Source organism: Lepus europaeus, chromosome 10, assembly GCF_033115175.1.
Source record: "Lepus europaeus isolate LE1 chromosome 10, mLepTim1.pri, whole genome shotgun sequence".
In the NCBI taxonomy this organism is placed as follows: domain Eukaryota; kingdom Metazoa; phylum Chordata; class Mammalia; order Lagomorpha; family Leporidae; genus Lepus; species Lepus europaeus.
In genome coordinates, this window is record NC_084836.1 from 101980711 (window position 1) to 102007058 (window position 26348).

Genomic DNA, 26348 nt, shown 5'->3' on the forward strand with positions numbered 1-26348 from the left:
CTCTGGCCCTATTCAGTCTGTTTCCCATTTTATTCTCTCTGTTGTTTCCCTACAACCTGGAGCCTTCAATGTTTTCTCCAGAGCAGAACTCTTAAAATTGTCTTTTCCCGGTTGCCCCTCTTCCAGGCCAGCTCTCTGCTGTGGCCAGGGAGTGCAGTGGAGGATGGCCCAAGTCCTTGGGCCCTGCACCCCATGGGAGACCAGGAGAAGCACCTGGCTCCTGCCATCGGAACAGCGCGGTGCGCTGGCCGCAGCGCGCTACCGCGGTGGCCATTGGAGGGTGAACCAACGGCAAAAGGAAGACCTTTCTCTCTGTCTCTCTCTCACTGTCCACTCTGCCTGTCAAAAATAAAAATAAATAAATAAATAAATAAAAATTAAAAAAAAATTGTCTTTTGTTGCTGTTGTTGTTCATGTCATTTAGAGGTCCACCAGCCAGACCTAATCAGTATAAAGTGTATCTGGTCTGAGTCCTCAAAGGCCCTCTTAGACCCTGTTGCTGATTCTTAGTTCTGAATTAGCTACATCCTTAGGTAAGCCTCCTCTCCTGGGCCTCTATGAAGCAGCTCTAGGCTTACATTTCTGCCAAGCCTGGCCAGCCCGTTGAAGAGCGCCTTTTCTTCGTTTTCAGCACAGCTGGGTGTCTTTTTTACAGTTGCCACCTGCCACCTACTGTGCAACAGGCACAAGGACAGGTTCTACACTTGGTATGGCCCAGAAGCACTGCCATACCTAGGAACTTGTTAGCACACAGATGCTAGGACCCCCACCCCAGAACCACTGAATCAGGGTGTTGGGGCCAGAAATATGTGTTTAAGTGAGCCCTCAGGTGTTTCAGATGCATGCTCAAGTTTGAGAACCACTAGATGAGGGCTGGCATTATGGTGCAGCAGGTTAAGCTGCGACACTGCAATCCCGTATCACAGTCCCAGCTGCTCCTCTTCCAATCCAGCTCCCTGTTAATGTGCCTGGGAAAGCAGAAGATGGCCCAAGTGCTTGGCCCCTGTCACATATGTATGAGATTGGATAGAGATTCAGGCTCCAGACTTCAGCTTGCCCAGACCTGACTGTTGCACCCATTTGGGAAGTGAACCAGTGGATGGAAGATTTCTTTGTCTCTAGTCTCTCCCTGTCACTCTGCCTTTAAAATAAATAAATAAATCTTTTAAAAAAATTGTTTGTATCTATTTATTTGGAAGGCAGTGATACGGAGAGGACAGAAAAAAAGAGATCTTCCATCTGCTGGTTCACTCCCCAAATGGCCTCAATGGTCAGGGTTGCACCAGGCAGAAGCCAGGAGCTTCTTCTGGGTCTCCCACGCAGGTGGAGGGGCCCAAGCACTTGGGCCATCTTCTGCTGCTTTCCCAGGTGCATTAGCAGGGAGCTGGATAGGAAGTGGAGCAGCTGGCACTTGAACAAGCACTGTGATGGGATGCCGCCACTGTAGGCAGAGAATTAGCCTTCTATGCAACGGCACTGACTCTAATAAAATAACTCTTAAAAGCTAGTAACAAAGGCCGGCGCCGTGGCTCAACAGGCTAATCCTCCGCCTTGCGGCGCCGGCACATTGGGTTCTAGTCCCGGTCGGGGCTCCGGATTCTGTCCCGGTTGCCCCTCTTCCAGGCCAGCTCTCTGCTGTGGCCAGGGAGTGCAGTGGAGGATGGCCCAAGTGCTTGGGCCCTGCACCCCATGGGAGACCAGGAGAAGCACCTGGCTCCTGCCATAGGATCAGCGCGGTGCGCCGGCCGCAGCGCACCTACCGCGGCAGCCATTGGAGGGTGAACCAACGGCAGAAGGAAGACCTTTCTCTCTGTCTCTCTCTCTCACTGTCCACTCTGCCTGTCTAAAAAAAAAAAAAAAGCTAGTAACATGGCAGTAATAGTACCACCTCACAGCCAGAGGTGGAGAAAACAAAAATGAACCAGGCACAACTGTGGAATATCCAATTAAGAGAGGAACATCTAGCTGTCTGTCTAGCCCTCTATCTCATAGGTCCCCCTACACCACACAGCCAAACCATCTTCCCCTCCCCTGACTGCTCTCTCAGTTGTGTTGGCTGTCTACAATGGCCTTGCTTTCAATTTGTCCTGTTAAAAAAAAAAATCTTGGCCGGCGACATGGCTCAACAGGCTAATCCTCCACCTTGCGGCACCGCCACACCGGGTTCTAGTCCCGGTTGGGGCGCCAGATTCTATCCCGGTTGCCCCTCTTCCAGGCCAGCTCTCTGCTATGACCCTGGAAGGCAGTGGAGGATGGCCCAAGTCCTTGGGCCCTGCACCCCATGGGAGACCAGGAGAAGCACCTGGCTCCTAGCTTCGGATCAGCGAGATGCACCGGCCGCAGCGGCCATGGGAGGGTGAACCAACAGCAAAAAGGAAGACCTTTCTCTCTGTCTCTCTCACTATCCACTCTGCCTGTCAAAAAAAAAAAAAAAAAAAAATCTTGAAAATTAACCAGGAATTTAGAGTGGCCAAATTTCATTCTTCATTTATTTATTCATTTATTTATTTATTTTTAATTTGACAGGTAGAGTTACAGACAGTGAGAGAGAGACAGAGAGAAAGGTCTTCCTTTCGTTGGTTCACTCCCCAAACGGCTGCTACAGCCGGCACTGCGCCGATCCAAAGCCAGGAGCCAGGCCAGCGCCGTGGCTCACTAGGCTAATCCTCCGCCTTGCGGCGCCAGCACACCGGGTTCTAGTCCCGGTCGGGGCACCGATCCTGTCCCGGTTGCCCCTCTTCCAGGCCAGCTCTCTGCTGTGGCTAGGAAGTGCAGTGGAGGATGGCCCAAGTCCTTGGGTCCTGCACCCCATGGGAGACCAGGAGAAGCACCTGGCTCCTGCCATCGGGACAGCGCAGTGCGCCGGCCGCAGCGCGCTACCGCGGCGGCCATTGGAGGGTGAACCAACGGCAAAAGGAAGACCTTTCTCTCTGTCTCTCTCTCACTGTCAACTCTGCCTGTCAAAAAAAAAAAAAAAAAAAAAAAAGCCAGGAGCCAGGTGCTTCCTCCTGGTCTCCCATGCAGGTGCAGGGCCCAAGCACTTGGGCCATCCTCCACTGCACTCCCGGGCCATAACAGAGAGCAGGACTGGAAGAGGAGCAGCCGGAAGTAGAACCTGGTGCTGGCGCCGCAAGCGGAGGATTAACCAAGTAAGCCACAGCGCCGGCCCCTCATTTAACTTTTTTTTTTTTCATTTATTTATTTATTTATTTATTTTATTTTTTGACAGGCAGAGTGGACAGTGAGAGAGAGAGAGAGAGACAGAGAGAAAGGTCTTCCTTTTGCCGTTGGTTCACCCTCCAATGGCCGCCACGGTTGGCGCGCTGCAGCCGGCGCACCGCGCTAATCCGAAGGCAGGAGCCAGGTGCCTCCTCCTGGTCTCCCATGGGGTGCAGGGCTGAAGGACTTGGGCCATCCTCCACTGTACTTCCTGGCCACAGCAGAGAGCTGGCCTGGAAGAGGGGCAACCGGGACAGGATCGGTGCCCTGACCGGGACTAGAACCCTGTGTGCCAGCACCACAAGGTGGAGGATTAGCCTAGTGAGCCGCGGCGCCGGCCTTTTTTTTTTTTTTTTTTTTTTGACAGGCAGAGTGGACAGTGAGAGAGAGAGAGAGAGAGAAAGGTCTTCCTTTTTGCCGTTGGTTCACCCTCCAATGGCCGCTGTGGCCAGTGCACCATGCTGATCCGAAGGCAGGAGCCAGGTGCTTCCCCCAGGTCTCCCATGTGGGTGCAGGGCCCAAGCACTTGGGCCATCCTCCACTGCACTCCCTGGCCACAGCAGAGAGCTGGCCTGGAAGAGGGGCAACCGGGACAGAATCGGTGCCCCGACTGGGACTAGAACCCAGTGTGCCGGCGCCGCAAGGCGGAGGATTAGCCTATTGAGCCGTGGCGCCGGCCAACCCTCATTTAACTTTTTAAAACCTGCTCTATGTATTATCTGTTTTCCATTTTATTTAATTACAGTGGTATGTTCTCAGTACAAATTTTCCTTGAAAAAATTAAAACAAAGCAAAACAAAAAAAATTCAGCTCTTTTCAAAATCCATTCCAGTTGGACGGCGCCATGGCTCAACAGGCTAATCCTCCGCCTTGCGGCGCCGGCACACAGGGTTCTAGTCCCGGTCAGGGCGCCAGATTCTGTCCCGGTTGCCCCTCTTCCAGGCCAGCTCTCTGCTGTGGCCAGGGAGTGCAGTGGAGGATGGCCCAAGTGCTTGGGCCCTGCACCCCATGGGAGACCAGGAGAAGCACCTGGCTCCTGCCATAGGATCAGCGCGGTGCGCCGGCCGCAGCGCGCTGGCCGCGGCGGCCATTGAAGGGTGAACCGACGGCAAAAGGAAGACCTTTCTCTCTGTCTCTCTCTCTCACCGTCCACTCTGCCTGTCAAAAAAAAAAAAAAATCCATTCCAGCACCACCTCTTCTCTGTTGCCTTTCTCCTACTGCTGCCAGGCACTGAATTGTAAAGCTGGGCAGAAAAAGGAATGTGCCAGGAGATGGCAAAACTGTTTATCACCCACCGGAACCCTCCACCTTGAGATCCCCACCCGGCCGGGGTCAGGTCTCAAACATCGCCGCATCTCCATCAGGCCTTCATTGAATGAACGGCCCTAAGGACAGTCTCCAGCTACCCTTCCCAGGTGGGTTCTTTGATTTCCAAGACCAGAGCAGGGGTTCAATAAATAATCATCTAAGCAAATAAGAGCGAGTCCAACTTCCCACCAGTCTTCCTATGATTCAAATCATGATGAAGCCCCGTGTGAATGTATGAAAGGCACCTCTGTAAGTCATTATAAAATTACAAGATTACTAGGATTATTGTGAGACTAAAGTAAACCAGAGTTCCTGGTGCTTAATAAATAATAACCTCCCCAACCAAGACACATTGGATCAATCCAAAGAAAAAATGGAAAAAAAAAAAAAAAATAGGAACACAAAAAATCTGGTAGTGGGAGGTGGGAGTAGGATGGGCATTGTGGCACAGTGGGTTAAGTTGCTGGCTACGTGGGACACCTGCATCCACATGGGAATGCCTGGTTTGAGTCCCAGCTACTCCATGCTTCTGGATCCAGCTTCCTGCTAATGTGCCTGGGAGATAGAGGATGAGACCAAGTACTTGGGTCCTTGCTACTCTGAGGGACACATGGATGGAGCTCCTAGCTCCTGGTTTCACCCTGGCCCAGCCTCAACTGTTGCAGGTATTTGAAGTAAACCAGCAGATGGAAGATCTCTCCTTCTCAGTCACTCTGCCTTTTCAAATATATAAACACATCTTTAAAAAAATTTAGGCAGAAGAAATACATACAGGGTGATTACAATAATTATAAATTGGTTAAACTCACTCCATTAAATTATAGACTGAGATTGGGTTAAAAACAAGTTATTGGCCAACGCCGCGGCTCACTTGGCTAATCCTCCACCTATGGTACCAGTACCCTGGGTTCTAGTCCCGGTTGGGGCGCCGGATTCTGTCCCGGTTGCCCCTCTTCCAGTCCAGCTCTCTGCTGTGGCCCGGGAAGGCAGTAGAGGATGGCCCAAATGCTTGGGCCCTGCACCCGCATGGGAGACCAGAAGGAAGCACCTGGCTCCTGGCTTCAGATCGGCACAGCGCGCCAGCCGTAGTGGCCATTTAGGGGGATGAACCAATGGAAAAGGAAGACATTTCTCTCTGCCTCTCTCTCTCTCACTAACTCTGCCTGTCAAAAAAAAAAAAAAGTTATTTAGGGGCAGGTGTTTAGCAATTAAGATGCTGCTTAAGATACTCATGTCCCAGCAGGCGCCGTGGCTCAGTAGGCTAATCCTCTGCCTTGCGGCGCCGGCACACCGGGTTCTAGTCCCGGTCGGGGCACAGATCCTGTCCCAGTTGCCCCTCTTCCAGGCCAGCTCTCTGCTGTGGCCAGGGAGTGCAGTGGAGGATGGCCCAAGTGCTTGGGCCCTGCACCCCATGGGAGACCAGGAGAAGCACCTGGCTCCTGCCATCGGAACAGCGTGGTGCGCCGGCCACAGCGAGCCTACCGCGGTGGCCATTGGAGGGTGAACCAACGGCAAAAAGGAAGACCTTTCTCTCTGTCTCCCTCTACTGTCCACTCTGCCTGTCAAAAATTAAAAAAAAAAAAAAAAAAGATACTCATGTCCCATATTGGAGTACCTGGACTGGATACCAGCTCTAGCTCCTGACTCCAGCTTCTTGGTAACAGAGATGCTGAGAAGCCATGGTGATGGCAAGGAATTAGGTCCCTGCTACCTATGTGAGAGTCTTGGACTGAGTTTCTGGCATTGAGGACATTTGGGGAGTAAACCAAGACGGGAGCACTCTTTCTCTGCCTCTCAAATAATAAGAGACAAATATTTTTAAATAGGTTATTTGTAAGACACTCATCTGAAGCCTAAATACGTGCCTGCAGCCCTTTCCCGCACTATCAACAACCCTTTACCTTGTCACTGCTTCCTCAGTACATGGCTACAACCCCCATGCACTGTTGGTAATGGATTTTTTATACAATAAAATCTCAAAATTCTTTTAGGCACCAGAATGTTTATTAACCCACCTTCCTGCTTTCTTTTAACACTCTAAATATTATATAAACATTATAAGCCAAATTTGACCCAAGGTTGTGATAGAAACCACCATATTACAAAGTGATGGCAGATCTATGCCTGCTTTTTCTGGCCCCTCTCAACCTCTGGCTGTCTCATATAGAGGTTACTTTAACCCCTGTAAAATGAGGACTAACAGGACTAATAAGGACTAACCTCACTCATTGTTCTGAGGGTTTTGAGAAGGCCCAGCACTAAGCCAGGCTCTCAGAAACATTCAAGCTTCAACAGTTCCTCCTTGCCCTCTGATAGCACTCCTCCTCTTCCACCACGGGCTGAGGAACCAGCGGACCTGTAAACCAAGCACATGGGTCTAACACTATAGGCCAGGGGAAGGCCTATCTGGTAAAGTGCATGGGCTTTGTGACACCGCTACCAACTTCCTGCCTAAGAAAGGACTGACCTAGCAGTTCTAAGACTTCTGGGTTCCCTGGGCTCATGGTTCCCCATAGATGTCTCCCTTGTACCTCCAGCGTGACCAGGGCTTGAATAGGGCCCTCGTAGTTCCCTGTGTCACACCTGGAATACGAGGAATGAGGAGGCCAAAGACTGAGTGGCCCCAGTGACTCAAAAAGGGGACATCACTGAAAATCCAATTGCAAAGGTGGTGCCACTTGCTCTTGGGGAGGAGAGGTAGGGCCTGGGCACTGGAAGGTGAAAGATAGGCTTGGCTCTCAGTAGCGGTAGTGATCAGGCTTGAAAGGGCCATCACGGGACATGCCCAGGTACTGCGCCTGCTTCTCAGTCAGCTTGGTCAGCTTCACATTCAGCTTGCTCAGGTGGGCTTCAGCCACTGCCTCGTCCAGCTGTGGAGACACAGGCAAACCTGGAGTTAGTACCACGCTCTAGACCCCCTTACCTGCATCCAGCCACCAACGGAAGCAGAAATTCTCTTTTGGGACAGCTGGTCACTCATTATCTCATTCTAGTCCCTCAAGAGGGTATCATGCCAAGTAGACTTATCAGGACCATCAACTACATCTCCTCATCCTCCACCAACCCAAACAGCTGATCAAAATGCTTCTACGGAACTTGTCAATGGATAGGTAGGGACAGGGGGCTCCAATCCCATTAGGATTCTAAGCAGAGATGGTATCAGTCTCAGTGGCAAGTGTACTTCATAAGTGAAGTGAATGCAAGAAAAAAACCAAGAGACAGAACTGTCGACTGAATCCTGGATTCAGTGTCTGAATCTGAGATTTCACCATTCGGTAGCGGATAAGAATTCTTTTTATTACATTGGCTCTTTTTGATTGACTAATTCATAAATTCCTGGATGCTTCTTCCTTCAAGAGGTACAGCCTAATTCTGCATTCCTGGAGTGCCTCGCTTCTGATAAGCAAAGTAAAACAGAGGGGTAGTGTGTGACTTTGGAGACAAGGTGTAAGGTCCATCTGTCTCCAAGGCCCCAAAACACATCTCAGATAGCCCAGCTGATGGTCTCCAGGGCAGCTCTGAAGACACAGAGCAGAAACCAAAGAGGACAGACGCTGGGGTTAGACAAGGCAAATCTGGCTTCTCTTCAAAGACCAACCTAACCCCATGGGACTAGGTTCCGGAACAGTGGCAAATGAGCGAGGGCCACCCCTTTACCTGGGGCGTGTGCTGCTCAGGTCCTCCGCTACCACTCAGCCTGCTTCACGCGTTCACTTGCCCAACTCCTTCAGGCACATGGGTTTGTGACCCCAGTCTAAGGAGACTGTCACAATGCTAGAGGGAGGTACCGTTGCCTCACTTTTACACGTGAGGAAGTAGAGGGGTAGCAGTGAATACCTCGCCTGGGTTAAACAGCCTCTCAGTGGTGCAGCTGAGACTCACACTTGGGTGCGTCTCACTCCACAGCCTCTGTTCTCACCACCCAGTGTTCTGGGGAATCGTTCCCTATGTGGGCCTCGGTTTCCTCTTCTGTCTAACGTAAGGAATGAGTTTGGCAATACAGAAGACCTCATGATGCCCACTGCCAAGCACTTCGTAATAAGCACCTGCAAGCACCATGTGGAGACGCCAGGGCTGGACACGTGACCCTTGGCTTGCAGTGCAAGTGAGAACTCACCTTCTTGGGCAGGAAGTGAACACCAACAGCATACTTGTCAGGGTGGGTCCACAGCTCAATCTGTGCCAGCACCTGGTTTGTGAAGGAGTTGCTCATCACGAAGCTGGGGTGGCCCATGGCACAACCCAGGTTGACCAGCCGGCCCTCGGCAAGCAGGATGATGCGGCGCCCATTCTTCAGCCAATAGCGGTCCACCTGCAAGAGGCCAGAGCTGCGATCAGGGCTGGCAGGACACTGCTCCCATAGCTGACCTCTGCTTACCCAACCCTCTGTCCAACAGGCCTCCAACAATGCCCATGAGGAAGGGCCTGGGTTGCCCAAGAACAACCTCCAGCACAGGGGTAGTAATGACAATAACAGTGACTAATAATTGCCAATATTTAATAAGCCAGTCTGAGCTGCAGATCTCACATGTAGAGCCCTTGGCTCATACTGGGTACTTGGTTAAGTAGTAGTTAATGTTGGTCGGCGCCGTGGCTCACTTGGCTAATCCTCCACCTGCGGCGCCGGCACCCCGGGTTCTAGTCCCGGTTTCTTCCTCTTCCAGTCCAGCTCTCTGCTGTGGCCCGGGAAGGCAGTGGAGGATGGCCCAAGTGCTTGGGTCCCTGCACCCGCATGGGAGACTGGGAGGAAGACCGGCTTCTGGCTTCAGATTGGCGCAGCGCCGGCCAAGGCGGCCATTAGGGGAGTGAACCAACAGAAGGAAGACCTTTCTCTCTGTCTCTCTCTCTCACTGTCTATAACTCTACCTGTCAAATTAAAAAAAAAAAAAAAAAGAAAAGAAAAGTAGGAGTTAATGTTGTTACAGGCATCATTGCCAAGTCCTGCCTATATAATCATCACATTTAATAACAAAGATAACCACATCATTTAAGTACTACCATCTTCCTCATTTCACAGATAAACTGAAGTTTACACGGTTAAGTCACTCACCCAGAGCTGCACACTAAGAAGTGGTTGCAACTTTAGCCTGGATGGGCTGAGAAAAACCCCATGTTCTCAGTCACCATAAAAAAGATGAATGTGGCATTGTGGCATAGGTTAAACCTCTATGGGCACTGGTTAAACCATATGGGCACTGGTTTGAGTCTCAGCTTTTCCACTTCTGACCAGCTCCCTGCTAATGGCCTGGGAAAGCAGCAGAAGATGGCCCAAGTGCTTGGGCCCCTGCAACCGTGTGGGAGACCCAGAAGAAGCTCCTGGTTCCTGGCTTTGGCCTAGCCTTGCTCTGGCTGTCGCGGCCATTTGGGGAGTGAACTAATGGATGGAAGATCTCTCTTTGTGTCTCTCCCTTCCTCTCTCTCTAACTCTAGCTTTCAAATAAATAAATAAATCTTGGGGCCAGTGCTGTGGCTCACTTGGTTAATACTCTGCCTGCAGCGCTGGCATCTCATATGGGTGCCAGATTCTAGTCCCGGCCGCTCCTCTTCCAGGCCAGCTCTCTGCTGTGGCCCAGGAGGGCAGTGGAGGATGGCCCAAGTGCTTGGGCTCTGCACCCGCATGGGAGACCAGGAAGAAGCACCTGGCTCCTGGCTTCGGATCGGTGCAGCACCGGCCATAGTGGCTATTTGGGGAGTGAACCAACGGAAAGAATACCTTTCTCTCTGTCTCTCTCACTGTCTATAACTCTGTCGAATAAAAAAATAATAATAATAAATAAATAAATCTTATAAAAGTCAAATTCAGTTTAGTAAAGATTAATAAAAAATATAATGCAATGGCACTCACTGCACACCGGAATCAACTTGGGAGCTTTAAAACAGTGAGGATACCCTGGACTCCCTCCTTCCCTCCCAGAGATAATGTTCAGATACAGTTCCCAGGTGATCTGCCGACGTTGAGAACTCCTGGTTCAGTGTGTGAGTCTGAAGTGGAAATCCCCAGCCTCAGTGCCTCCATCTCTCCCAGCTGCCTTAAACAGAAAATTTGCTTTCTCTTCCTCTCCCTCCTTTCACTTGCAATGCCCCCTCTCTCACACTGCCTCCCAAACATTGCCCCCAAAGCCCAGGTTTGCTGGCTACTCCAAGAGTGCAACAGCTGGTCTCTGGTGCCCGTCAAGCGTGCATTCCGTCACTCAGCATCCACTATCCTGCATCTGAACCAAGCCCCTTGCAGGGACACAGCACCCTGGACTGCCTCCTGGTACTGCTGTGGAGGAGTCTCTAGGAAACGTGTGGGCACTGCCCTCTGCCTGAGGAGCTGGCTAAGAAGGGGGTCCCTTGAGCTAAGGCAAAGAAAGGGCATTTGCTCTGTTCCAAACAAAAGCAGCCATCCAGCCAGGCGACCAGAAGCAGGAGCTGTGTGGATCAGACAGTGGCCCAGGACAGCCTGAGTGCACAAGGCCTTGAGAGAACACAAAAGAGATGAAACTGGAAGAAGGCTAGCACGACAGTCAAAGATTCTTTTTTTAAGATTTATTTATTTGAAAGGCAGAATTACAGAGCAAGGGAGAGGTAGAGAGAGTTATCTTCCATCTGCTGGTTCACTTCCCAAAGGGCTGCAATGGCCAGGGTTAGGCAGCCAGGAGCCTGGAGTTCCATCCAGGACTCCCACATGGGTGGCAGGGGCCAAAGCGCTTGCCCATCATCTGTTGCTCTGCCAGGCACATTAACAGAGAGCTGGATAGGAAGTGAAGCAGGGGCCGGCGCCGTGGCTCACTTGGTTAATCTTCCACCTGCGATGCTGGCATCCTGTATGGGCGCCGGGTTCTAGTCCCGGCTGTTCCTCTTCCAGTCCAGCTCTCTGCTGTGGCCCGGAAGGGCAGTGGAGGATGGCCCAAGTGCTTGGGCTCTGCACCCGCATGGGAGACCAGGAGAAGCACCTGGCTCCTGGCTTCAGATCAGCGTAGCTCCGGCCATTTGTGGGGTGAACCAACGGGAAGGAAGACCTTTCTCTCTGTCTCTCTCTCACTGTCTAACTCTGTCAAATAAAAAAATAAAATAAAAAAGAAGTGAAGCAGCCAGGACTGGAACTAATGCCTGTATAGGATGCATAACCTGCTATGCCACAATGCCAGCTCTCTAGAATGTCAAGGATTCCAAGGGTGAAGACAGAGTCCAGCTTTGGAGGGGCAACATAGCCCTGTGATGCCTTTGCAGAACGTCTAGCTGCCTTTCAGGGCAGAGCAGCATTTGTCACCACCCTGTGCTGTGAGGAATAGCAAGTCTTCGAGGGAGAAAGAATGAGGAACCCAACATCTCAAAGACAGCATAGGCACCAACTCGAAGGATCCCACACTAAGTGAGTTCTTTTCCCTTAAAAAAAAAAAAAAAAAAAAAGGCAGCAGACATTTGGCCTAGTGGTAAGACATCAGTTAGGATGCCTGGGTCCCATCCCCAGCTCTGCTCCTGATCCCAGCTTCCTGCTAATGCACACCCTGAAGGAGGCAGCGGTATAGTTGGGTTCCTGCCACCTACATGGGACACCCGGGCTGAGTTCCCTCTAGCTTAGGCCTCCTGGCCTTTCAGGCAACTGCAAAGATGGGAACTCCCTCTCTGCCTCTCCTCTGCCTTTCGAATGAATAAACACACAAAAATAAAATGAATAAACACACAAAATAAAACACAAATTTTCAATATGATAAACATTTTCATACATGTATTTAACTATCTCCTGGGGATCAATTTGCTAAGAGATTGCCCAAAGAGTTTGACTAGGGGTGGGCAATTAGCCTAGCTGTGAAGATGCCAGCTGGGAAGTCCGTGTCTCATATTGGAGTACCCTGGTTCGATTCCCGGCTCCATCTCCTAATTTCTTCTTCCTGCTAATCAGATCCAGGGAGATAGCCATCATGGCTCAAGTGGTTGGGTTCCTGCCACCCATGTGAGAGACCTGGATTGAATTCCCAACTCCTACTTCAACCTAGCCCAGCCCCTGCCAGTGAGAGTATTGGGGGAGTTAACCAGCTGATAAGAGTACTTTCTTTGTTTATCTGTCCATCTCTCCCTGTCTCTCATCTAATAAAACAAAAAGGTACACTTAGAATCAGGGTACTTGATACTTCAAACCAAAAACTTTCCAGAAACATATTTTAATACCAAAGAAACACACACACACATACACACACACACTAAATATGATCCAAATAAAATGTCACATACCCCAACTCATCTTTCAAACCCCCTGCAAACCTGTTCTTTCACCAGCTCAGAAACTATGATCCTACTTTTCTTTTTTTTTTTTTTAACGTCCAAATGGCAATTTTATCGCTTGCTTTTGCATCTTTTTTTTTTTTGGACAGGCAGAGTGGACAGTGAGAGAGAAAGACAGAGAGAAAGGTCTTCCTTTGCCGTTGGTTCACCTTCCAATGGCCGCCGCAGCCAGCACACTGCAGCCAGTGTACCGCGCTAATCTGAAGCAGGAGCCAGGTGCTTCTCCTGGTCTCCCATGTGGGTGCAGGGCCCAAGGACTTGGGCCATCCTCCACTGCACTCCCGGGCCACAGCAGAGAGCTGGACTGGAAGAGGGGCAACCGGGACAGAATCCGGCGCCCCAACTGGGACTAGAACCCGGTGTGCCGGCACCGCAAGGCGGAGGATTAGCCTACTGAGCCGCGGCGCCGGCCTATGCATCTTTTTTTTTTTAAATTAATTTATTTATTTGAAAATCAGAGTTACGCAGAGAGAAGGAGAGGCAGAGAGAGAGAGAGAGAGAGAGAGAGGCCCTCCATCCACCGGTTCACCCCTCAATTGGCCGCAACGGCCGGAGCTGTGCCGATCCAAAGCCAGGAGCTTTTTCCAAATCTCCCACGTGGGTGCAGGAGCCCAAGGACTTGGGCCATCTTCTACTGCTTTCCCAGGCCACAGCAGAGAGCTGGATCGGAAGTGGAGCAGCCAGGACCCGAACCGGTGCCATATGGGATGCCGGCACTGCAGGCAGTGGCTTTACCCACTATGCCACAGCGCTGGCCCCAAGGATCCTACTTTTCACACAGTAATTGACTCCAGAAACCCAGCATCCTTTCCAATTCTTCACTCATCCTGGCCCCACATGGTCTTGTCCATCCCTGACACCCTCCGAGTGGAGGCTGCCATTGCTCCCTGCGGGGGTACGAGAACATCCTCTAAAGCCTCTCTCCCCCTTCCCCTCCCATTTCCATTCTCCATATAGCAGCTAGAGGGCTCCTTCCAAAACAGCAGCCTTACCACTTACCCGAACCTCTGCAGCGCCTCCAGCAAGCCGGCCGCCTGGCTGCCCCCGAAACCAGGCCCTCTGCCCCTCAGCACCTCCAGCAAGCCGGCCGCCTGGCTGCCCCCGAAACCAGGCCCTCTGCCCCTCAGCACCTCCAGCAAGCCGGCCGCCTGGCTGCCCCCGAAACCAGGCCCTCTGCCCCTCATTCTCCTGCCAGGTCGCGACAGCCTCCTTGGGGGCAGCCCAGGAGCCGGCCCCCCTCAGCCCTCTACTTGCTACCCTGCCGGCGGGGCTGGGGCTTCTCACCTGGGGCTTGATGTTCACCTTCTCCACTGCGTTCTCGTTGAGCCACTTGACGTCAATCTCCACATCGAAGTGTCCTATGTTACACACGATGGCATCATCCTTCATCTGCTCAAAGTGCCTGCGCAGGAGCACGAGCCCGTGGAGGCTCATTAGGGCAAAGAGCAGCGCCAAGCCTGTCCCTTCCCCGCCCCCGCCAGGGCCCCCGCTTGGTACCTACCGCCCAAGGATGATGTCCACACAGCCGGTGGTAGTGACAAAGATGTTGCCCTCCTTGCAGGCTTCATCCATGGTGGTCACCTCGTAGCCTGTGCACACAGTGGCCATGGGTTATCTGGCGTGGCCTTGCCCCTCCTCTGGCCCCTGCAGCTGAGAACCAACCCTCACCCTACCGTACCCTCCATGGCAGCCTGCAGTGCGTTGATGGGGTCGATCTCGGTGATGATGACACGGGCCCCAAAGCCCCTGAGGGCCTGGGCACAGCCCTTGCCCACGTCGCCATAGCCTGCGACCACCGCCACCTTGCCTGCGATCATCACATCCGTAGCCCGCTTGATGCCATCAATGAGGGACTCCCGGCAGCCATAGAGGTTGTCAAATTTGCTCTGAAAGGAGAGAGGGGCAGGACTGAGCGAGGAAAAGCGAGCCAGGTCGACTCCAGCCTCTGCTTCACAGGACACCCGGCACCTCAACCTGTGACCCCTCCCCAGCAGCCGATGCCCCTGCAGGCCCCTCCCCCGCTCAGCTCCAAGACTTTCTCCTCAGTCTTTCTCAGAGAGTCTAGAGGACTTTCTGGGGATAATGACTGGGAGATTGCCCGAAGAATTGACTTGACTTAATGCTCTTGATACCCAAAGCCACAAAGCTCTTGAAACCCAGCTCTGAGGCCCCCTGTGCCGTTCTCTCTGCCTTAATGCACTATTACTTAATGTACTCTGTCTGTAGCCCCCCCAGACCCCCCCACTCCCTCTCCAGCAGTCTCCTCTTGAACCGACAACCAGCAGCCGGTCCTGGCACTGCCCCGAGGGCTCACCTTGGTGACCGAGTCATTGACATTGATTGCAGGCACCTTCAGGACCCCATTGGCCATCATCTTGTAGAGGTTGTGAACCCCGGTCGTGGTCTCCTCAGAGATGCCCCTGATGCCTGAATGAGAAGGATGAGGCTCAGAAAGGCCCCACCTGAGCTCACCCCAACTCCTCCTCTTTGCCTCCTAACATCACTCCTCTCTCTAGGTTCCCATTACAGTGAACGACAGCGCGGTCCACCCGGTCACCCAGACCAGCAGGAGGGAGCAGTCACCTGATGCCTTCCGGCAGGGAACCCATCACAGCCTCCAGACCCTACCTCCTAACTCCCACCCGCTCCACTCTCACTGCCACTGCCTGGTCCCTGCCACCACTCTCTCTCACGTGGTCTCCCAGCCTCCCTGTAGCAGCTGTCTGTAACACATATATCTCCAAAACCTCCCAAGTACTTCCCTTTGCTCTCAGGGTCAAGTCAGACTCTTTTCTCTTAGCTGCCTAGGTCACCTCTGGCCTTCACTAAAGCTCCCAGCGCATCTTAGAACCTCCCCGGGGAAGGCGCCCTTCATTCATTGTAGCCACGCTGGCTTCATTTCAGTTTCCTGCGCAGTCAACCCTGTCCTGCCTCAGGGCTTTTGCACTCTTCTCTCATCCCCAGCCTGCTTTTAATAAAGCTGGCTTCTTCCCAGTTATTCCACCCCCACCACCCTGTCCCCGCCCTCTGGCTGCCCTAGGGCAAGCATCCCAGCTGCCCCAGCCCCACCACTGGACGTCAGGAGGCCAGGCCACAGCATGCCCGCAGGAGCCTGGTATCCTCCCGTCCTCCACAGACTCTGCTGCTCAAGGCACCGGGAGTCCTGCCAGGCCTGCTGCCTTCGTAGGCGGCAGCAGGCCCCGTCCAGGCCTCCAGCACCAGCCTGGCTCACCTGACAGGAGCTGTGGGTACTTGGTGTGGATGAGGTTGGTGAGGTCACCGCCATCGTCCAGGATCATGTTGAGGGGCCCGTCCTTAAAGTAGAGCGTCTGCTCGATGCACCACAGGTACTCCTCGTCTGTTTCGCCCTTCCAGGCATACACTGAAGGGTGAGTAGCACAGTGGGGCATGTCCGTCCCTACCGGCACCTGCTCCAGAGAACCGCCCAGGCAGAGCTAGTGCTATCTCCTTCTATCCCCAGCCACCTCCGGCCTCTCTGAGGTCTCAGCGGTGCTAAGAACCCAAGTCGGAGACAGATCTGACCAGCTGTGTGATCACGGGCAAATCACTGCACCTCTCTGAGCCTCAGCTTCCTCTGTATGCTGGGCTCACCAGAGCATGGATTAAGTGGGATGGAGGCCAAGCACAGTCCCCTATGAAAACAGTTCTTTCCTGTCTGATCCCAATCTGCCTGGGACCCAGGGACTGGGGCAGCAACTCATAGTGACCAAGGCTTCCACCCTCAATGCCTGCTACTCAGTGGTACCCACGAGACAGGATCCAAGTTGTGTTCAACATGGGAAGGCAGGGAAGGCCGAGTGGCCTCGGCAGTGGGTAGCCTCGGGCAACATCTGGCCAAAAGATTACTAATAGCGGCCACTATACATGCAGTGCTTTCCCTGTGCCAGAAACTTCTCTAACTGCTTTGTGCCCCATTTTCTTTTTCCTCATAGAAACCCTGTGAGGCAGGCACCACCATTATTAGCACTTAGCACAGCCCAGAGGCTGACACGTGCCTGGGTCCCTCAGCATGGCATTTTAGAGGAGGTACCAGGAGCAAGGCCACTGACTGCCAGCCCACAGTAGGCCCGGGACACAGGCGGGGGGCTCCCAGGAGCTCCCTGCAGCAAAGCACACCAGCCAGAGCAGCTGCCCCTCCAGCCAACCCAACCAAGAACAGACAATGGTCTTGAACACAAAGCTCTTCCCAGACGAGAGACATGGAGGCCAGCCAAGGCTAAGGAGTAAGGGACACGCCTGGTCAGCCCTGGTCAGCCTGTGAAGAAATCCTCCCCTGCCTTCTGCTCTCCCCGCTCCCTGCCCCGTGGCTGCTAGGAAGGAATCGTGAATGTCCTATTTAACCACCATCAGCTCTTACCCCTCCCTCCCTAAGCCCAAACAGGAGCCCACTTTTCCTGCTGCTCGTGAGAAAGTCCTTCCTCTTTCGTCCTGGTCCCTGGCTGCGTCAGGTACCAGATCTGGGCAGTGGACCCTGGGCCCCGTTTCCCTCCTGAGTTCTTTGGAAACAGACCCACATCCTTGCTTCAGGAACTTCCCCTCCTCCACACCACGTGGTGTCCAGTCACGGGATCCTGCCCTTCCTGGTAACATGGCTTGCGTTCGGTCAACAAGCATTGTCCACAGCATTTCCCATGACAGCGAGGCGCAGAAGGCTTTCCCACGGGTCACCAGGCTAGCCGCTGTAGGAGCTGGCCACGCGAACGGGGAAAAGCAGGGTCCCTTCATGCATTCCCACGCCTGAGCAGCAAGCAGGGCTCACCTGGAATGCCGGCCTTGGCAATGGCAGCCGCTGCGTGGTCCTGGGTGGAAAAGATGTTGCAGCTGGACCACTGCACCTAGAAGGGCCAGGCAAACAGGGCTGCGGGTCACTGAGGGCTCAGAAGCACCAGGGTGACTCGGTGGGGGTAGGAGAAAGCCTGGGACGAGGAGCTTGGTATACAGGCCCAGCCAGCTCCGAGACCACAAGACGGAGGCTCTGGGTGAGTGGCTGGGAGCCAGAGCAGTGACAAGATGTGACAGATTTTAAAATATCACGCCAGTGGTGTGTGGAAAGGGCTGAAGTAAGGAGACAGTTACAGAAGCTGTTATAGAAGAGTCTGGACAAGAAGTACAAGGGTAGCAGTGGAGGTGAGGAGCAGCAGTCCAAGCCTGCTATGTTTTGTAAGACTGAGCTGACAGGACTTGCTTAGGGTTTAGATGTCAGGGTGAGAAAGAGAGGAGTTCGGGATAATCTCCTGGCTCTTGAACTCAGAGCCTCAAAAGCTGCAGTTTCCTTTTACTAACATGGGGGACGGTGTGGGTTACAACATCACGGGTTGGCCGGGACACACTGAGCCTGAATTATGTTCTGGACTTCCACGTAGAGATGGATCAGCACCTGGGTATTTGAGTGGAGCTCCAGGGAGAAGTCCAGGCTAGCAGGTGCATGTATTTGGGGATCATCACTGCGCACACAGTATTTAAAGCCATAAAATCAAACAACCAAGAGAGTGAAAGTTCAAAGGAGAAAAGAGGTCCAAGGGCTGAGTGGTCCGTGGACCACTCTCTCAGAAACCACCTTGCTCCCTGACACTGAGCCTTTGGCAGAGCTTTCTGGCAATCGTTGTCACACATGACCCACGCTGAACCAAAGCACTCCATCCTTCTGGAGCCATGAATCCAGGGCAGGCACAGGACCCTAGGAAGGCACACTGGAGCCAACCCCTAAATGGGACCCTGGGGTGTATTTCATACTCATTTGCTTGGTAACAAACTATCTTGGGGCTGGCGCTGCGGCACAGCAGGTAAAGCCACTGCCTTCAGTGCTGGCATCCCACATGGGCGCCAGTTCGAGTCCCGGCTGCTCCACTTCCAATCCAGCTCTTTGTTGTGACCTGGGAAAGCAGCAGAAGATGGCCCAAGTCCTTGGGCCCCTGCACCCACGTGGGAAGCCCAGAAGAAGCTCCTGGCTCCTGGCTTCGGATCGGCATAGCTCCAGCTGTTACGGCCAACTGGAGAGTGAACCAGTGGATGGAAGACCTCTCTCTGCCTCTCCTTCTCTCTCTGTTTAGCTCTGACTTTCAAATAAATAAATAAATCTTTAAAAAAGAAGCTATCTTTCTCAGGGAGAAAAACCTACTGAACATTCACCTCAAAGGGTGGCAAAGATGGAAAGAACTCCAGTGACAGGGAGGAGCCCCCGCTGGTCCCGAGGTCTCCCACGCCCACACGTTCTTCCCTGGATGAACCCAGAGCGAGCCGGGAACTCGCCCGCAGTCACACAGCAGTGAGCTCACCTCGGCGCCCAGGGCAACAAGGGTCTCAATGAGGACGGCAGTCTCCACGGTCATGTGCAGGCAGCCGGCGATGCGGGCGCCCTTCAGTGGCTTGGAGGCCGAGTACATCTCCCGCATGCGCATCAGGCCCGGCATCTCGTTCTCGGCGATGTCCAGGGCCTTGCGTCCCCACGCAGCCAGGCCAATGTCCGCTGCAGGGACAAGATGGGTGGGAGTTCATGAGCCGCCTCCTCCCACTGTTGCTGCGTGAGGACCAGATCCTCGTTCCGACGCAAAACCCAGCCCATCACCACATTCTCTCACCCATTCAAGAAGTTACTTGTGGAGCCAGGGCAGGGTCCCTGGCTAACTGCAGCTTACAGACTTGTGGGAGATCCCACTTAATCAAGGGATCATACAGGTACCTGAAAATCACAACACAGAGAAAACAGCACACTGCCCCTCCCGCTGCCCTCCCTGCCCACTGATGTCTCCTCACTCCTCCAAGACTGTGGCTCGCGGCTCTCCCCAAGTCATTACTCCTGGCGATCCGACATTCACAAATATTATCCAACACCTCGGGCTTGATGCAGCTCTTGATCTCCCCGAAAATGGAAAAAAATGCTTCTTCCTCACTCCTACTTTTTTCTCCATGAAGGAAGCTCAGGGTAACTAACACTCCTGGCCTCTCTGCCCCAGGGGAGGGGGAGCAGTTTGCTGAGCAGATGTGAGACAATAAATCAGGCATGCTCAGGTCAGCTCCCGCTTCCTTTGCAAGCAGGCACCTACCTGCCCCGTGCAGGAAGCGAGCGCTCTCGGCTTTCCCACAGAACGGCCCAGACCCCTCCTGCCTGTAACTGGCAGGTGACTGCTGAATTGGAGAGGTCAGTTATCACCTGACTTTCACACTAACCGACACCGTCTGGATTCAGTGCTATTATCATTCCAAATGTCTCAAATTTCCCAAATTCTCAGGCAGGAAAGGAGAATACGGGCTCTCAATATCTCAACACAGTACTCTCCTCTCTGATCATCTCCCCCCTTTTCCCACTGCACTGGCTCATTCCCCAGGTCAGTGTTTACAAGCTCCCCTGATAACAGGAATAATCTGACTTGCAAATCTCCCTTGGAAAATGAGATTCAGTAAGTCTGGGATGGGGCTTGGGACTCCCGGTGATTTATCTTTAGGGAAGCTCAGATACTGCCACCCATCCCAGGAGGTGGCAGGTGGGAGAGAATGAATAATTTAATTATTAATTAAACTAAGCAAGTCTATTAACTACAGTGCATCTAAACAACGCTAGAAGTGAAATACTCCTCCCACCACCAGAGGGAACACTCCCACGTCCTGCTCCCACCCTGGCAAACCCTCACCAGTGATAGCTCTCCCTTGGAAATCTGGAGGTCAAGCAGCCAGCTCTGGCCGTGACCCTCCTTCCCTACTCTCTCCCTCTGGAGCCCAACTCCAACAAGGCCGCAGCCAGTCGGGTCAGAACCTGTAACCCACTAATCCCATCAATGTCCATTGCAGGTACGTCCCTCGCTACACCCGCTGAGGATCTCAACTTCCTCCTTCCCCAGTTTAAGACTCCAAGGTCTGTCTCCTCCACCCTTTCTCTGAGAGATCACTAGCAAAACTCCAACCCTCCACTGCACCTGCCATTGAATCCAACAAAAGAAAAATCGCCAACAGCGCCAAACAGGTCTCATTTATTAAGACCACAAATCTGAAGGGACACATAGCACTTGCAGCAATCCTATTATATTTTCTAGTAAATTTACTCTCCTTTTCTATTCTCCCCATAAATCCAATACTTTCTCCATTGGCTGATAACCTCACTTCATAATGCACTGAGAATTTAGAACCGCGCCATTCTTCCTCTGTGGAGTACACAGGTCCTCTTGGTCCGTAGCTACCAGCCTGGGCACTCCTTTCTGTCACAGCGCACAACTGTCCTTGATCCTACATCCTCTCACCTACTCAGGACCTCACATTCTACCGAAACTGCTCCTCAAGGTGTGCGAAGACCAGCCTGATCCCACAGCCAGTGGGCACCGACTATGTTCATGTTTCTCCCAGGAACCCTGACCCTTACTTACCTAATGACTGCCCCCTTCCTGAAAGCCTTTCTTTGCCTGGCTCTGCGGCCGGCCTGCCTGTCTCCTACCTTCCTGCTTCTTCTTCATCTAACAGACTCCGATGTTTGGGAGTCTTCAGGTCTCCATCAGCTCCTTCTCAAACTCTTGCCAGGTGAGCTCATCCAGCCTCAAGGCTTTAAATACCTTCGCTACAACAATGACTTCTACATGTTTATCTCCTGCCCAAACCTCTCTCCTGAGCTTGATACTCACGTAAGCCAACTGCCTACTCTGCATCTCCACTTGGAGGTCCGATTGGATCTACTATGTGTTGAGTTTGAGTCCTCATGACTCCTTGGTCACCCCACCCCTGCCTCTTACTCCCCTGATCTTCCCATTTTAGGAAATGAAACCACTCTGGCCAAACACTTGTAAGATGTCTTGATTCCTCTTTTCCCCTTTCACCTCCATCAGCACATTCTTGGCTCAACATCCTAAATTCATTAGCAATCCAGCTGCAACCCACCACCTCATCTAAGCTGCCACTTCTTGCTTGGATCACTGAAGCCAATCTTCCCTGGTCCCCTTCTCCCTCGCACCACTCCTCACAGCAGCCAGAGGAGGGAAGCTTTTAAATGTTTAAGGTAGGGACCAGCGCTGAAGTACAGCGGGTTAAAGCCCCAGCCTGCAGCGCTGGCATCCCATATGGGTCCTGGTTCAAGTCCCAGCTACTCCACATCTGATCCTGCTCCCTGTTAATGTGCCTGGCAAAACAGTGGAAGATGGTCCAAGTCCTTGGGCCCCTGTACCCATGTGGGAGACCCAGAAGAAGCTCCTGGCTCTGGCCTGGCCCAGCCTTGGTTGCTGTGGGCAATTAGGGAGTGAACCAGCAGATGGAAGATCTCTCTCTGCCTCTCCTACTCTCTCTGTGTAACTCTGACTTTCAAGTAAATAAATAAATCTTTGAAAAAATGTTTAAGGTATTATTATTCATAAAACTTAAGATTATTAATATTCTTTTAAGAATATTAATTATCTTCTGCTAAAGTAAGCAAATAAACAAAGCAAACTAAAACCCCCAATGGCTTCCCTTATCCCACAAAATCCTAATTCCTCACTTGGCCTTCAAGTCCCTACCCTGTGATTGATTGCTTAACCCTCCTCCACCTGTCCCCACACCAGATGGGGACTTCCTGACTGCCCCCAACAAAGCTACACTCATCCCCACCTTAGGGATTTAACCCAAGCAGTTCTTAGCCTGGAAGGCTTTCCCCCAAGTACCTTTAAAGTACTCAGCACAAAGTAGGTACCCAAAAAGAGCTGGAAACAGGAAAGCAATTGGTATGTTCCTGCTGGAGGGACAGAGAGTGGGCAAGGGTGACTCAAATAGAAGGAATAAGATACTTCAGTATTTCACTGTTAGGGAGGTGGAAAGCAGGTGGAGGGCGCTGGGGCACAGTGAGTTCAGCCCCTATGTGGGATGCCTGCATCACATTATCAGAGTGCCGCTTCAGTCCCTGCCTGCTCCGCTTACAATCCAACTCTTCGCTAATGCGCCTGGGAAGCAGCAGATGGTGACTCAAGTGCTGAGTCCATGTCACCCACGTGAGAGACCAGGATGGAGTTCCTCACTCCTTGCTTTGGCCTGGTCCAGCCTGGCTGTTGCAGTCATTTGGAGAGAGAACCAGCAGATGGAAGACTCTGTCATTCTTTTGAATAAATAACTTTTTTAAAAAAAGGTTCCCTTATTTTACTTGAAAGGCAGAGTGACAGAAGCAGAGCTTCTTCCAGGTCTCCAAAGTGGGTGCAGGGGTCCAAGGACTTGGGCCATCTTCCACTGCTTTCCCAGGCCAGAGCAGAGAGCTGGATCGGAAGTAGAGCAGCCAGGTCTCGAACCGGTGCCCATATGGGATGCAGCAGGCAGCAGCTTTATCCATTACACCACAGTGCCAGCCCCAAGTCAATCTTTTAAAAAAATAAATCAAAGGCCAGCTTTGTCATCTGAAAAGACCCCACTGGCTGCTGCCCTGATCTATGGAACAAGAAATCCAGGAAGACCTGTGAGGAGGGAGACCAGAGCTGGGCAGTGGCAGGGGAGACAGGGCACCAGCAGACTTCCTCACACAGCAATGGGGAACAACATAACATTTATATGCACATCTGTTCCACTCTCGTCCGTGGGTCACCTTTGTATCCCCAGTGCCCAGCAGGGCCTGGCACAGAGAAGGACCTAGAAAACGCGCACTGACCATATGGGTAACGGCATGTTAGAACTGAATGACAGAACATTCACGAAAGGCGCTGGTGCCAGACAGAGAAGCAGAAAACAAAACAAGTCTGTGCCCATTCCAACTCCCAGCACTCAGCAGCGAGGAAAGGGCCAGAGAAGTGTGCTCCCGCGGCCCCCAGCCAGCGAACGGCAGAGAAGGGACTGACAGCCAGGCTGGTCCAGGGCGCAGACCCTCTCAAGACCCTCCTAGAAGCGGCCAGGTGGAAGAGGACAATGGGTTCTGTTTTGTCCTGGGAAGCTCCACCTCCTCTACCAACACCTGTCCCTCCAGCTAAAAATAACTCCTACAATGCCCGCGTGGCAGCTGTGCCGGCCTCAGTCTGCCGTGGGACCCTCAGGACGGGCTGGCACTTCAAGCCCTGGGGCTCTTGATGCCCAGGGGGAAAAGGACTTTCAGAAGTCACAGTACACCTGTCCAGGACAAGCCAACAGGAACCCCAAGGCTCTCTCTATACCCCAGTTGCTTCATCTGTAAAGTGAGGGCATCAGGGCAAAGCTTGCTTTGTGCTCTGAGGATTAAAGATGCCACCACGGCCGGCGCCACAGCTCACTAGGCTAATCCTCCGCCTGCGGCACCGGCACTCCGGGTTCTAGTCCCGGTTGGGGTGCTGGAATCTGTCCCGGTTGCTCCTCTTCCAGGCCAGCTCTCTGCTGTGGCCCGGGAGGGCAGTGGAGGATGGCCCAAGTGCTTGGGCCCTGCACCCCATGGGAGACCAGGAGAAGTACCTGGCTCCTGGCTTCAGATTGGCGCAGTGCGCCAGCGATAGTGGCCATTTGGGGGGTGAACCAATGGAAAAGGAAGACCTTTCTCTCTGTCTCTCACTGTCTAACTCTGCCTGTCAAAAAAAAAAAAAAAAAGATGCCACCACGAGACGGGGTCTGGCCCACCGCAAGCCCTCCACTCAACAGCGTCCTCCCTCCGTCCCTACTCAAGCTCCAGCCTCACCTCCACCCACACTCCACTGCCCCCACCCTTACCCACCCATCTCTCTCCACACTAAGACAAGTCCCCCTTCCAGCTCTGCCACTACTGTGACCTTGACTTGACCTCTCTGGGCTCAGTTTCATCCCCCACACCAGGTGAACAGCATTTTAACAGAAAGTTTCCACGTTACTTCCTTTCAGGGCCTATTTTTTCCTTTGAGTCACAGGCTCCTGTCCACCTCTATGAAGATCACTCTTCAGGCCCACTGCACGTGCTCCATAAGCATCTCACGCCTTCGGCCGGGCAGCTGAAGCTGAGCTAGCCTGAACAAGACTTTGCTGAGAACTCAGTAGGGCTGTTCCAGGTGCATACTCCTATAAGGAGACTTCCAAAAGTCCATGGAAAACTGAATTCAGATAAGTTTATTTTGGTGCAAAACCTTCTCAAGTCCGTGCATAAGGTGAAAAGGGGACACCTAAGAGGTCTGGATGGCTTGGGTTCGAATCCTGCTCCACCACCTACAGCTTTAACTGTTTGCACGTTACTCCATGTCCCAGAATCCTCATTGTAAAAGCAGATTAGTCCCCACCCCAGAGAGCCCTGAGAACACTGAGTTACTCTAGAATAAGCCTAGAAGGTAGTGCCAATCCCACAGTTAAACGCTCAGCAAACGTTAACCGTCACTACAATCCAGGAAGGACTTTTCTAACGACTCGAAATTTTCTCTGATTGTCTGCATGCCTGCTCCTGTCGCCTGGGTGGAGGAACGGCACGGACGGAGTAGCCTAAGGTTCCCCGTGTGCGGACCACTGCCAGGGTCGGCTCGCTGGGCCAGGCCTCCCCTCCACACGCACTTCGGAGCTCCAGCGCCCTCGCCTTCCCTGCAGGAGGCCAGGAAAGGGGCGGGCTCTTGTCCAGGGACCGGCCAGGTCGAGCAGGCTCGATCCGCGGCCCCGGCGCACTCCAGCAGGTGCCCGCAGTCCCAGACCGCGGCCAGGCGGTTTCCCCACCCCGCCGCCTCCCGGCGACCATGCCGCCAGTTCGCGGCTCCGCAGCCCGCGCGGAGGTCCTGGGCGTCGCGGGGCACGCCGGGACTTGTAGTCCGCCGCCGCCTCAGGCGACCCGCTCGCCGCGACGCGAGGACTCCAACCCCCAGGCGGCCTCGCGCGGCCAGAAATGCGCCGAGCCTGCGATTCCAAGGGGTCCTGGGCACCTTGGGTCGGCCCTGAAGCCGCCACCCACAACAAACCCCGGGCTGGCCTTGTAGCCGCCGCCCAGGAGAAGTCCCGGCCGGCGCAGAGCACCTGCGGCTGACCACAAATCCTGGCACTCACCGACTTTGTAGGGCAGTTTGTCAGACATTCTGGCGGCGTTGCTGCACGCGGTGATGGACACGGGCGGAGAGGGGACCAGGCCTAGAGCAGAAACCAGGCACTGGGCTGGCGGCGCGGGGCAGGAACCTGCGCGTGGCGCCGGCGCCTTTAAATAGCTTCCTCGTTTTGCATATTCATGAGTCCCGCTGGGGCTGAGCCTGCAGGGGCGTGGCCCAACGCACGGGGGCGTGTCCGGAGTGAACTTCGATCCCTGCTCCGGACTCTGAATTTTGTCCAGTGCTGGCGATCGACCTGTCCCCAAGGGACACCTGGCCATTCTTCCTTTCATTCGTTCTGCCAGTGCTCCCAGGGCCAACATCAGGAGGAACTGAACTTCCAGCCAGTTCCCTTTCTCGAGCTTCGATTTCCCCACCTGTAAAATGGGCGGAATGATACCTCCCCCACAGGTTTTAGGCAGAGCCACAGTATGCCACGTGTGTGGTACACCCCAAATCTCCTCCCCTGCCGCACGCAGTCACCACCCGGAGAGTAAGTACGTGTGCCTGCATTTCTTTATGCATTAAAACAATTCATAGGTTGCACTTTGTAAATTCAAATTTATGAAATAAAAAATTAAAAAAAAATTCATAGGCTTGGTGTTTAAAACCTT

The 26348-nt window shown here is 53.1% G+C and overlaps 1 protein-coding gene across 1 annotated transcript; it reads right to left on the bottom strand.

Annotated features, from left to right (window-relative positions):
* Window positions 1-6510: 6510 nt before the first annotated feature.
* Window positions 6511-25840, bottom strand: AHCY (adenosylhomocysteinase). The gene is made up of 10 exons (XM_062204057.1): window positions 25700-25840; window positions 19093-19283; window positions 17577-17652; window positions 16029-16178; window positions 15111-15223; window positions 14475-14682; window positions 14298-14385; window positions 14081-14198; window positions 8646-8840; window positions 6511-7398 (listed from the first exon to the last, which is right to left on the bottom strand). Exons 1-10 carry the CDS (start codon window positions 25725-25727, stop codon window positions 7267-7269), a joined length of 1299 nt encoding a protein of 432 aa, XP_062060041.1. The 5' UTR covers window positions 25728-25840; the 3' UTR covers window positions 6511-7266.
* Window positions 25841-26348: the final 508 nt, after the last annotated feature.

Excerpts from the sequence above, each read along its gene's own strand:
- AHCY (XM_062204057.1), bottom strand. The coding sequence starts at position 25,727 with ATGTCTGACAAACTGCCCTACAAAGTCG. Across the intron at positions 14,386-14,474 it reads ACTGCAGGCTGCCATGGAGG|GCTACGAGGTGACCACCATG; the intron begins GTACGGTAGGGT and ends CTGTGTGCACAG. Across the intron at positions 8,841-14,080 it reads AGGTGAACATCAAGCCCCAG|GTGGACCGCTATTGGCTGAA; the intron begins GTGAGAAGCCCC and ends GGCCTCTTGCAG.